The sequence below is a fragment of the Colias croceus genome, chromosome 12 (assembly GCF_905220415.1).
Source record: "Colias croceus chromosome 12, ilColCroc2.1".
Taxonomy (NCBI): domain Eukaryota; kingdom Metazoa; phylum Arthropoda; class Insecta; order Lepidoptera; family Pieridae; genus Colias; species Colias croceus.
Window position 1 is genome coordinate 9,178,340 of NC_059548.1, and position 14,367 is coordinate 9,192,706.

Sequence of the window (14,367 nt, forward strand, 5' to 3'; positions counted from 1 at the left end):
TTAATCTATTCATAACACATATATCTTCTGTTGAACGACGATAGATCATGACACAATCTTAAAAATTTGTCGGTAAAAAAACCTTAAAGGTCGGCATTTATTTAACCTCCTGAGACCCAGGATTTTTTTTCCTTTATTTTTCAATAAAAATTAGCTGTATCTGTTATTATGTACTTATGGATATTAAAAAAAATGAAAAAAAAAATCCTTCGTGGAAAACCTGGATTTTCTTTATGTCATGTATATATTACAAAGGGTCCCAGTTCCAAATGTAATGAGTCATTGAAAATGAAGAAAAACTACATGTTTTTTTTTAATTAGCTCTTTATTTTGAAATTTATTATTAATATTTATTTAGGAACTTTCTAAAATCAAACAATCACAGTCAGCTGATTCGCTTTATCTCACTTATTAGCAGTTACTAATAAAATATTGTAGATTCATAACAATTCTTAAAAAGTATCAAAGAGGAAAATTAAATTTTTAACAAATTTAAATATTTTAAATTAAAAAAATAAACAAAGAAAATTATTATAAACTTAATCACATTTTGGATGAGATCAAAATCACCTACATAACTAATTATAACATAATTATTGGCATAATATCTAGCAATTAAAAATAACTTGTATGAAAATTTAGGAAACAATTCCTCTTGTTTGTGCAACATAGAAAGATTTCACATTTGATGCAATATGCAGTTGTTGTGTTCTTGCAACCAGATTTTCTGCATCTATTTTGTTTATCTGCATATTTCACCAAATGAGCTGCTTTATGAAACCGGAATTTCTCTGAGGGGATAGGCTTAATTTCCTTCTTCCGTTGCTTATGCTTAGGTTCCAATTCAACATTGTCGCTATAAGAGTCAGAATCTGAAGATAAAGAATTGCCCATGATAAGGGATTCCCCAAGCTCCATTTTGAATACTCTCATTTGAGGGATTTTGCTAGCAGGAATCCTATTTATTTTTTGACGCTCTTTGAACTGAAACCAGGCATTACATGCCGCTAAATCTATCATATGGAATATGAAACGCTTTGTCCAATATTTGGTTCGCGCCCGTGAAGGACATACCGCCAGCATTCTATCTGCGAGGTCTACTCCTCCCATATATTGGTTATAATTCTTTACAACTTCTGGGCGATTAACAATTTCGTACTCTTTCTTGCGTTTAGACCATCGTCTGCATTGGTCTTGAGAGTTGGCAGCGTAGACGGTAGACAAAAGAATGACTGGTTTGTTATCCAACCAACGCGTAATAGCGATAGTTCCATCACCACGTACAATTGTGTCTGAAGTTCCTCTCGGCTTTTTTATGAAAAGATTTTCTGGTGAAAATTCATTTTTCGGAATTCTGTTCCTCATTATGGTTCCAGTGGCATGAAATCCCCTTTGTAAAAGTGCATCTGCTAATTTTACAGACGAAAAGTATCGATCAAAATATATGTGATGGCCAGGAACTAATGTATCACATAAGCGGAGGATGGCTGCCTCACCTAGGCTATATCCTTGCTCTTTGAGATCTGGAAATGTAGTATCTCCTTGATACACAACCATGTCACATACCAATCCGTTCGGATTAGCCAGAACAAATACTTTTATCCCAACCGGATTGGGTTTGTTCGGGCAGTATTGCCTTATACCGCATTGACCTGTAAAGGGTATTATCATTTCATCGATGCTGATGTGATCCGATCTATTTTGTGCATGACAACCTTTTAAAATTGCCTCAAAAAGAGGTGCCACCTTCCAGATCTTATTTGTTTTTTGTTGTTCGTGAATATCTTGATCAAAAACAACTTTTATGGACTTTCTAATCGTAAAAAATCGGGATCTAGTCATACTCGCTACAATAACACGCATTCCACATTTTTTCGACCAGTACATTCTAATTTTTGGCAAATTTACAGCGCTCATCACCATTAAAATACCCACGAATATTTTTAGCTCTTTGAGAGTCAATTTAATTTCGGTTCCCGTTTGTAAAAGGTATGTTCTATTAGTAGCTTCCACCATTTTTTCTAAAATTTCATCATTTATGTACTGCTCGAAAAAGTCTTGTTCTCTCCACAATTCAGTATCTATTTTTTTGTACCTTGGTTCGAAGATAGGTATGTGTAATGGTGAAAAACGACTGGTCCAAGTATTTTGGACCGGCGGTGTATTTATATGGTCACGCCCGCCCCTGGTTCTTACCCTTCCTCTCGGTCGGCCTCCTCTAGTTCTTGGTCCACGTCGTGTGCGTCCCCGAGATGGTCTGCCCGCAACTGATGATGACAAAGAGAGCGACGATTCTGTTCTGACATCATCACCTGACTCAGACTCACTTGACGAATCATTTTCTGATATTTGGGAGGCTTCATCGTTATCATTTGGGGGATTCTCTTCATCAGATAGGTCAATATCTGACTCATCCAGGTATTGGTAGATCTCAATATCTTTTAGTCCTTGAAAAAAATAATAAAAAAATTATTCGTAACATAAACTAAATAATGTCATATAGGTAATACATGGGGCCCCAGTAACCAAGAGATGGAATTGAGACCAAATGTCTTACCGGTATGACATAAAACAAAATATTCATAATTTTCACAAGTTTTTGAATTATCTTACAAAATAACAATCACGATTGCAGAAATAGTATCTATTAACATTAGATATACAAAGATATATTGCAATATACTAATAATTCCACTAGAAATTTAAGATTACTCACCACGTGTTTGTCGTCGCACAGCCATCGTCAACTTCTAAATGAGCAAACTTCAAATACATTCACTTAAAACAACCAATAACCGATTAGTATGGCGGATGACATACCACTACATCGATTTAAGATAATATTTCCGCACATACGCAAGAGATGGCGTTGAAATATTTTTTTATTGTTTATGTAATATATATATGACCGCAGGCCCCAGGAGGTTAAATACGCGGAGGCGGTGCTAATGTTTTCTACATCTTGTTGTTTTTTCTGGTACCTGGAAGAAGAAAGGCACCAATGAATATAATATATATAATAATATAGGACATCAAATTTGTAATACCTTCATATAAAAAGGACATCGCACTTAAATTCCTATTAAGTAAGCTATAAAATTTTATTATGAATGAACTAAACGAACCAAGCAATAATAATAAAATCTGTCATGGAAAACAATGTTCCGTAATCGAATCTAAATTTATTGGCATTTGACTATTTTAATCTAAAAACAAATAAGTTAGGTTTATGAAATATTTTGATTGCAATATTGAAACTTGAAAGTATTGTCAATAAGAAAAACAACTTACAATTTACACGCATCTAATTTTGTACCACACCTGTCCTTTGGGACAGAGATTTCCTCCATTATTTATAACTCCTCTCTTCACTCTCACACTAGACAGTCGTACACTGGCACTAACATCACGGTCCACGGGGATAACACCGGACCCAGAATTACCAGAATCTATATACCGCGTATGTGCGATCGCGACGCACACGACCAATATTAGAATACACGTCTTCATCGTGGAAGAGCCGGCGCTTGAATGAACGAAATTTCAATTGATTGAGTATATAAATCAGCGTTGACTCATGTGCAGGAGTCACATATAGCGACATACATTAGGTTTGTACTGTTGTAATACTACTACGATTGATGACGTATTTTCGGGAAAGCCCAAATAAGTACATAGTTTGAACATTGAAATAAAAATATTCATTAACTTTGTTAAAAAAATTATGTTAAACTTATCTTTGTTATGTTTAACGGTATTTTGATTGGATTTTAAACATTAATAAATTATGCTTCATAAAGCCAAACAGAAGTCAGCCTTCATAACGAAGATACTTTAAGTTTTTCACAACAAAGGAACGCTCTACATTTTTCTTTGTAACTCAACCTAATATAAACCCCCTATTTAAACAAACTTATAAAATGAGTAGAATGATGATATCAATTTGGCACCAGTGTACTTTTTTATGTAGGTAAGTACCTACAATTATTGTTATCAAAAAATAGGACTTAGATAAAGCTTTACAGCATTGCGTATAAAGTCTGAATAAAGTAATACCAATTTATTTATTTGTGATAATATTTAAACTAATACAATATAAGTAACCCCATTTTAAATTATATTTAACGCACAAAATAATTGCACCAATAAATCATTTAAAATAAAAAAACACATAGATTTTCAACTTGTTTATTGAAACAAAATCTTAAACTATGACCTAATTAATAGTTCTAGAACATTCTGATCATAATCCTGCAAACGCACACATCTGGGGCTCTCAATCTTTTCATCTGTCCGTCCCACGAGCCAGAACGTCTCCATAATCCCTTTACCCTGAAAATTAACCATCAATAATTAAGAAAGAGCTGGTGAGCCGAGCGCACGTGTCAGAAGTGAAACTTCTTTAGCAAAATTCAAAGATACGAAAATCGTCACCTTACTTCATGACGTGAAGGTATTGTCATGACGCGAATTTGAAATTCTATTCTCAACGTGCCTAAGAAGTTTTACTTCAAAAAACACGATTAAACTCATGAAATTATTCTATTGTCAACGATCCTTGATAAGTGTACAAAGTTTCAATTAAATCTGTCAGTTTAAAGTGGGTCATAATCGAGTCTAAAGGAGTCGGTTATATACAAACATGAAGCTTCTAAAACGAACGTTTTCTACCTCACCAATGATATTAACCTATACAAAAACAAAAAATTAAGAGCAGAAAACATTTTTGTTACTAAAAGCAAAAACTGCTCTATCAATTTTTAAAATACTTTACCATTTGAAAGCTATATTTCTACTGAGTAATAAAAACTTTTTTTTCATTGGGTCAATCCAGATAGAGCCGGGTAAAACTAAAATTATATAAAAGTTGAAAGTAGAACTATTTATTTAAAAATTTTGTATTTTAGTAGAAACGTCACGTTAGTAAATTAACGAAGATGATAAACATACCTGAATATCAACAAGACCTCGCGACTCTACAATATAATTTCCTATCGCATCTAATGCTTCTTTGGTCGTTGGTGAAATGTGTATTTTCATAGCTGTAAAATAAATAAAAAAAGTTGAGCTTTTAATGGCGTAAAAGTGTACATTTTTTTCTATATTAAAAAAGGATAGGGGATCACTGGCAAATTTCGAATTATTTTTTATGCTCCTAACCAATTCCAGAGTATAGGTAAAGTAAGGTAGGATTGCAAGAAAAGCTTTAATACAAACGCTCTATATGTTTTTACTCTAACGTTGTAAGAGCTTCAATACAAACGCTCTATATGTTTTTACTCTAACGTTGTAAGAGCTTCAATACAAACGCTCTATTTATTTTTATTCTAACGTTGTAAGAGCTTCAATACAAACGCTCTATATATTTTTATTCTAACGTTGTAAGAGCTTCAATACAAACGCTCTATACCTTTTACTCTAACGTTGTAAGAGCTTCAATACAAACGCTATATATATTTTTATTCTAACGTTGTAAGAGCTTCAATACAAACGCTCTATATATTTTTATTCTAACGTTATAAGAGCTTCAATACAAACGCTCTATATATTTTCATTCTAACGTTGTAAGAGCGCTCTATATGTTTTTAATCAAACGTTGAAAGAGCTTCAATATAAACGCTCTATTTATTTTTATTCTAACGTTGTAAGAGCTTCAATACAAACGCTCTATACCTTTTACTCTAACGTTGTAAGAGCTTCAATACAAACGCTATATATATTTTTATTCTAACGTTGTAAGAGCTTCAATACAAATGCTCTATATATTTTCATTCTAACGTTGTAAGAGCGCTCTATATGTTTTTAATCAAACGTTGTAAGAGCTTCAATACAAATGCTCTATATATTTTCATTCTAACGTTGTAAGAGCTTCAATACAAACGCTCTATTGTATAGATTTCTTATTCAAACATTGTAAGTAGATTTGTAACAAGAGCTTGTTTAAATCACCCTCTCCCGTGCTCTCCATGCGGCTGGCCGTGTTGATGGCGTCGCCGAACAGACAGTAGCGCGGCATGGTGGTGCCCACCACGCCGGCGACACACGGGCCCGTGTTGACGCCGGCCCGTAGCGCTATTGTGTGTGACTCACCCTCCCCCGTGCTCTCCATGCGGCTGGCCGTGTTGATGGCGTCGCCGAACAGACAGTAGCGCGGCATGGTGGTGCCCACCACGCCGGCGACACACGGGCCCGTGTTGACGCCGGCCCGTAGCGCTATTGTGTGTGACTCACCCTCCCCCGTGCTCTCCATGCGGCTGGCCGTGTTGATGGCGTCGCCGAACAGACAGTAGCGCGGCATGGTGGTGCCCACCACGCCGGCGACACACGGGCCCGTGTTGACGCCGGCCCGTAGCGCTATTGTGTGTGACTCACCCTCCCCCGTGCTCTCCATGCGGCTGGCCGTGTTGATGGCGTCGCCGAACAGACAGTAGCGCGGCATGGTGGTGCCCACCACGCCGGCGACACACGGGCCCGTGTTGACGCCGGCCCGTATGCGCAGGAACTCGTCGGGCCGGTGCGGCACGCGCGCGCCCTCCAGACTGCGCATGAGCGACAGCGACATGTCCGCTATTTCGGACGCGTGCAGGTTGCCTTGAACGTTATCTTATGTTTACATATTTATTTTGAACACTTTATTGTGGTGCAATTATGAACAAAAGGTAAAACAAAAATACATGTTTATAAGGTACATACAGCACAGAAGGCGGCCTTGTCACTTACAAATTGCAATATTCATACAATTGTTTTGCCCGTCTGATCTCATATACTTCTAAATTCTATTCGTATTCTACTAATTTGTCCCAAATATCCTGTTTATAACCAGCTTATGTTAAACTTTATATCCTTCTAATATTAGTATCTTACTCATGTGTCACAAAGTGCCCTTAATAATATCCTTCTAAGATTCTATTCATACCCTAGGTACTAATAAATTAGGATTTTGATGAAGACATTCCGTGTTAACATGAACAGCTATACGGAGTAGGAAATTCAGTACACAATTTATATATTTCTATACATAAGTACCTATGTATTATGTATAAATATACCTACAGATGATAGAGATTAGTTTGATAGATTGATTAAAAACCTAAGAAAAAGTTTCATCCATTTTGTTAAAAAAATTATTATACCACAAACTTTTTAAAGACTCTCGACTCTAAAATCTACTGTTATAGTTTGTGTACGTAATTTTACGAATGAAAAGCGTACCAACTGACTTGCCATGATGCACGTTCATGATGGCAAGTTCCAAATAACATATAATATATGCTATGTAGGTATATATTATATACCTACATGCATACAAATAAGTAACATAAACAAAACAATTTAAAGATTTGACATTAATATTTTCAAAAAATAGATAGAAACAAGGCAACATAAATTTGAACAAATCATGAATAAATTAATATCATTAACTATAAATGGGCAATGTTATTTTAGTAACATAACACACACCGGTGGGTATGTGATGACGTCAGAACAGCATCATAATAAATAAGATACAGGGGAATACGAGGAAAGAAATCAGCTCGTGGTCAAAGTAGTAAAACCGGCAAAAAGATGGGAATTTATTGCAATTAGCTTTCCGCCCGCGGCTTTGCCCGCGGTTTAAAAAAAACCCGCATCTTCAAAGAAAAACCGCATAGTTCCCGTTCCCGTGGGATTTCCGGGATAACCTATCATATGTGTGAATCCCTAAGTAATATAATGTGATCTATACTATGCTCCAAGTAATTATTATTGTATTTGTAAAATTATATGAATAACTAAACACTGTAAAATAATATTATTAAAAAGAGCTTTCATTCACATTAGTTTCGTCGTCATTCGTTCTAAAAAATAAATAATAAATTACCTATTGACAACTAATAAATAATTAGAAAAAACCTGTTAGTCAGGAGTCAACGTCCTCTCCCATAGTTCAGTGTTAAAAAAAACAAAATATGTGAGTAATTAACTTCATGGTAAAATGAACTTGAAATGTGAAAATGGTTTATAACAAATTTTCAGCTTAAATTATTATGGTCCTACATACGTTAGTTATTTGGTCAACTGTGTCAAAATCTAAAAATTGCTATAATAAATTGCTAAAAGGCAATATTGCTGCAATAACGAATCGTTACATTGCGGTAATACATGGTTGATTCTTGCACAGCAACAATTTGGTATATTATGATGTCATTAATAAAACGTCATGAGGTTGGAATACGTAATATCAACTCTTTTCCTTGAGGAAGGTTGAAATTGTACGTCACTGACCTAGTGAAGTATGAAGGGTCAAAGTTCAATGTGGTTACAACACTGTTGTAGTTCAATAAACTCACACAAGCAGAACTTTAGCATAGAATATAAAATAACTCAATACAAAATACGTAAGTCAAAATATTTTTCCAATGCAGTATATGGAACTACATTTTTATATAATCGAAGTCCTTAAACTAGTCTAACAAAGCCGACAAAATTATCCATTCTATTTTGTCTATATGGACTGTTTTCGTTTTATTAAAACTTATTTATAATCAATATAATATATTATATTACGTACTAGCGGTCCGCCCCGGCTTCGCCCGTGGTACATATTTACGTTTTCTCTACGTAAAAACCATCCTCGTACTTCAAGGAATATAATAAAAAAAGAATTATCGAAATCGGTCCACCCGTTCTCGAGTTATGCGCTTACCAACACATTTCGCGATTCATTTTTATATTATAGATTTAGGCAATTGTAATCTTACGAACATCCAAAAAATTTATTGGGTATGGAGATATTTATTTTGCTTATTTTTTAAATAGGCTGGACACCACAAACAAAAAAGATTTTTCAATTTCTATTAATAAGAATACAAAATGCCGAAAAAGGAAACACGGCCCTGTACAAAAACTCTAAATATAGAGCACAAAATTGTTGTTATTAGTAAATTCAAGGAAAACAACGAAACAATCCTGTTTTCGACATTCCTACACGTGATTTTAATAAGCGTCAGAATTTGTATATATAATTTATATTCTTAGTATTCCAAATGGATTGTATCCGCAAATAATTGCTCGAATTAGATGTAAAAATATGGCTTTCATAATTTTTTTTTTATTCGGCACGTTGAACGTAATTTCTTGTAAGTGCTTCTGAATAAATCATCATCAATCTGTTTATTATAACAAGGCATTAATTATAGTTACAATGCTATCACGCGTTTATGCAAACCTTATTTATTAGTGAGTTCCGTAACCGTAGTTACTAAAAAATGATGGTCCTTTCAGGGATCTGTCACTTTAATAGTTGTCTATGTGAAATACGACAAAGCCAGATTAACAGAACCGGCGCTTAAAGTTTTGTGGTAAGACAGTGAAAGTTTATTTTTTAATTCAAAGGCATTGTAATAATCGTCATTAATTTTTTAACAATTCCAATTTTTTATACACTTGCATTTAACTATTATTATAAGCAACATTTACCTAAGAAATTTTGTCTCAAAACTAAAGTTACATAAGGATATATTTGTTTTAGTTTGTAAAAGCAGACTGCAGGCAGTAATTCTATATCTTACCGTTTCGCTGTGGAAGCCCTGACACAACCATATATGCATCTCCTATTGTCTCCACTTTATATACATTATACTGCATTATTTTGTCATCAAACATTCTGAAATAAAGAATAATATTTGTTAAATAAAATTAGTTTTACATTTATCTACACGACTTGTCTACTTTAAATAATATAAGAGAATCGATATAAATTTTTAAAGAATAGAAAAACAATCACGAGGCGGGATACGAACCCGCGTCTTCTCTTTACCAGGACCAACCAACGTGCATTAGATGACTGTTCTGCTGGCTACACAAAGTTAGCGAGAATATAACATTGCACAGAGACAACAGAGCCAACTCACTTGTACAGCATGTTGAGCATATTGATGACTTCCATGGGGGTGCTATTCGCGGCTATATTGGTAAAGCCGACAATATCACTAAAGTATAATATAGTGACCGCATCGAACCATTACATTCTAGCACAGAACATGCACACAGAGACAACAGAGCCAACTCACTTGTACAGCATGTTGAGCATATTGATGACTTCCATGGGCGTGCTGTTCGCGGCTATGTTGGTAAAGCCGACAATATCACTGAAGTATGTAGTGACAGTGTCGAACCAACACGTACGATAATATGACCAATAGCTACTAAACACGACAAGCACAGAAACAACGTAGCCAACTCACTTGTACAGCATGTTGAGCATATTTATGACTTCCATAGGCATTACTATTGGCGGCTATGTTCGTAAAGCCGACAATATCACTGAAGTATAATAGACCATCTAAACACAACATGCACAAAAATACAATAAAACTCAACTCACTTGTACAGCATGTTGAGCATATTGATGACTTCCATGGGCGTGCTGTTCGCGGCTATGTTGGTAAATCCCACAATATCACTAAAGTATATAGTGACAGCGTCGAACGCCTCCGCGGGCACGGTGCGCTGCGCGCGGAGCCGGCGCAGCACGGGGAGGGGGAGCATGCGGGAGAGGAGCAAGTCGCTCTTCTGCTTTTCTGCTACTAGCTTTTGGGTACTTATTTCTATTGATTCTGTGAATTTCTGAAAAGATGTTTTTAAGAACGTTAAATATTGCAGCAGAACCTTTCAACACGTTTAGATCCTCTTGCCCGTGCTATTACTATTTCGTTGGAAACATTCGAGATATTAATAGCATGGGCAAGGGAAGTATGCAAGAGAGGTACTCCTGTACCTAAATCGCTTTTTTTGTTTATCTGCTACAAGTTTTCGAGTACTTATTTCTATTGATTCTGTGAATTTCTAAAAACGATATTTTTTATGATTGTTAAATATTGCAACAAAGTCTTTAAAAACACGCTTTACTACATCGGTAACATTCGAGATAATAAAGCTATACAATGGTGGATAAGGATGTGAAAAAAAAGTTTCTGCTTTTATCGCTTGCATTATTTCTCAATTCACAGTTAAAATTTTATGGACGTTCAGTTCAAATAACAGATATATAACAGATTTAATTAATTGAATATTTTTATGACATTTTTCTTTAAAATTATTTTTTTTTATTGAACTTTTAATTAAAAAGAGCTCACCTGTATAGTATTTATAGTATATCTCAACAACAATATTAACAACGGTGAAACAAGAAGAACTAATATAAGAATAACGATCCCAAACACCAGAGTCTGCCTTGCTGACCACACTTCGCGGTTCACTGATGACCTGAAAATGGGAAAAAATAATATTGAACAGGATGATAAAAATAAGAGTGCAAAAGAGCTGTAAGTGTGCCCTCATGAAGTTCTTGTATGATAATAATAATAAGGTGTAAATAAGTAAAATGCAACACATTTAATACGACTATATTTAAACTTTTATTTGAACTTTTATCGTGGACATCATACAACAAATCAAATAATAGAACTCCTCATTATTGAAGAATTCTTTATCGGGGTTGGAAAAAAATTTAGTGTAACATTTTTTCGTAACGCGTGACATTTTTCCGTTACGCGCCATCTTTTTCTTATCCCTACCACGCGTGATTCGACGTATTTCTGTAAAGTTGTATATAGTAAATTTTTTTTTGAAGAATAAGGTCATAAAGAATTTTCACTTCTTACTTGTGTACATAGTGATAAAAAAAATAAAAAATTTTTTTACATTCAATTCCCTTAGTTACAACAAGCCTCAACGAGGATTACATTACATTATTTAACAAGTAAAGTTTGCTTACCGTACATAACTCCACAGATCCAACTGAACAGTCCGGAGACGATCCAAGTGGTTCAATGCCGTCTCTAGGTGATACTGCTCTGTGCCCTCTTCGTTAAACTTAAATCCCTCTTGCGATTTATAACTGAAAGTCAATGTGTTTTGTTGTTAGTATTAATTAAAAAATAAAAAATAGCACGGGCTTAATACTAAGTGCTTAGTGTTTGGCACCGACTTCAAACCTATTTAATAAATAGCACATAAAAATAATATGTAGTAATTAATAATATCAAATCTTTTTTATTTCTTACTTTTCCGTTTTTGAAGTCGGTTGTTTTTAACGCAGTTATTTTTATTTAATACTTTTTAGTGTATTTTTCAATACGAATCAAACGAGCCCAAACTCGATAAAGTTGAGTCAATATATTACTGAGTTCCTATGGCCACCTTCCCATTTCATCATCAGATCAGCTCCATGTCATGATAATGTTTCATCGCTATCCAATTTACATTCGTATACAAAATTTCAGCTCAATCGGTTACCGGGAAGTGAATCAAAGTTACTTGCTACATTGAAATTAAGTCATCGAGTACAGACAAAAATGCTCATAAAATAAAAACTACTAGGCCTAGCCGAATAAAATTTTTATGGGACCAATTCGACACTATCCCGCATCGAACAAAAAAAGAATCACGTAAATCGGTTCAGAAACCTCGGAGTAATCGGTGTACATACATAAAAAAAAAAAAAAAATATATATATATACCGGCCGAATTGATAACCTCCTCCTTTTTTTTGAAGTCGGTTAAAAATGGGTATTATTGCGAATAACGACAGTATTACGATACAAAATTAACTACGAAATGAAAGAAAAAGCCTGATTACCCGATATAACAATTCATATTAATACTATGCTTATAAAGAACGAGCGCACTTTAAGTAGATAACTAAAGAAAAACTAACGATAACAAACGACAAGTAAAAGCTGTATTGGTACTGTAATTTATAGAAATTATGAAATTTAAAATTTAGAGAATGCATTTGTAAAATATGTACTGCAAAGAAAGATTAAAAGTAAAATATGTACTGTAAATTTGACGAGAACACGTCGAGTGAGAGAAATACAAGTTAATAATAGTCGTAATTTATGGAGAAAGGACTAAAGAAAAGCGCGGGAACAACTACACAAAACCAACAACGAGAATCTTAGAGAGTCCTCGAAAATTTAAAACTTCACAAGCTACAATATTTGTTGACATACACTATTATAGTCCTTAAAAAGTCTTGCGTTTGTAGAATTTTATTAAAAAGGAGTTTAGAGCTAGCGCGCAAGAGCAACTTTTGTCTCCGCAACTATTTTGTCTCTCCCATCAACTCTATGGGCTAGTTAGATAAAGTGCGCGCACGTAGAGACGCAACTCCCCATAGAGTTGATGGGAGATACAAAATAGTTGCAGAGACAAAAGTTGCTCTTGCGCGCTAGCTCTTAAGATAAAACATTTTCACAATTATAATATCACTTAAGTAATATACTATAATTATATTAATTTATAATTATGTATGTATTATGAATAGCTCTTAATTACTAGGTACCTATATAAACATTATTTCAGGTAAACTTTGGCACACTATTTTAAGTCTCTCGTTAAGTCTATACGCTAATTACTTAAATCTATTATTACATCATCTATTTATTGCCGTTTTATTTGTAAAAAAATAACACGGTAAAAAGTGAAACAAGCAAACGCATATTTAACAACGTAATAGCATATTCAAACAGGAAAAACGTTGCAATTTATGTTTGATATTTCCCTTGCAGGTGCGATATTGTCTTCCCAGCGAAGGGCAATTAGTCATACATATTTTTAATAATCTGTCTAGATCTTTAGATTAGAAGGAACTTCTAGATTCAAAAATGTGAGCCAAGGTTTGATTCCTTTATTTTTGACGCATACAGAGAAAATCTAACTTGTGGCTTTATACACTACCTACCTTACTATGTAATATGTATTTGTATACGATATGAAACTTCTGTGTCATGGGGTAACCAACCTTCCTCGAAACGGATGGAGTATATATTTTCATTGCAGAACATGTTTAGGATCCTAGCAAAAGCTGTTTGTGACACTGTTATGTTATTATTATTACTTCAAAGTCAGTATCATTATTTATAAATATAGTCAGTGTCACAGGATATAATTATTATATAGGTAACATTACATAATATTAAATATCGTTAGTGTAGTGATAGGTCAGGACCATGGGGACCGTTTGGAAATCCAAACGGAATTCCTTACTAATAGCTAGCGTATAATTTTATTTTATTATTTTGTAAATTCCATGCAATGTTGTAATAATCTATTATCGACGTTAATCTACTCGTTTATTTGCATATTCTATGTATTTCTAATCCGTGGGTATTCTCTAACTTACCCTTATTAGTGTCATATTTCGTATTCAATATTTTGAATAACTCAACATTTCGCTTTTCATCTACCTAAATATTAAATCTTTGATCTAAGTAGTATATTAAAGAGCCGTATCTATAACAGCTTTTAAATCATTTTGTGGTGACACTTTTGTATTATTCTTCTTGTTGTAAGTCTTTTACGCTTCTAAAAGTTTTCTTG

At 34.2% G+C, this 14,367-nt stretch overlaps 1 protein-coding gene across 1 annotated transcript in view; it reads right to left on the bottom strand.

Moving 5' to 3' along the window:
- Positions 1-4,209: 4,209 nt before the first annotated feature.
- LOC123696304 overlaps positions 4,210-14,367 on the bottom strand; it is an 81,777-nt gene continuing 71,619 nt past the window's right edge. The window contains exons 9-15 of the mRNA XM_045642412.1: positions 11,759-11,881; positions 11,118-11,247; positions 10,367-10,608; positions 9,552-9,646; positions 6,373-6,591; positions 4,951-5,042; positions 4,210-4,332 (exon numbers count right to left, since the gene is read on the bottom strand). Coding sequence (XP_045498368.1) covers positions 4,210-4,332; positions 4,951-5,042; positions 6,373-6,591; positions 9,552-9,646; positions 10,367-10,608; positions 11,118-11,247; positions 11,759-11,881 — 1,024 coding nt within the window. The remainder of the gene's footprint in view (positions 4,333-4,950; positions 5,043-6,372; positions 6,592-9,551; positions 9,647-10,366; positions 10,609-11,117; positions 11,248-11,758; positions 11,882-14,367) is intronic.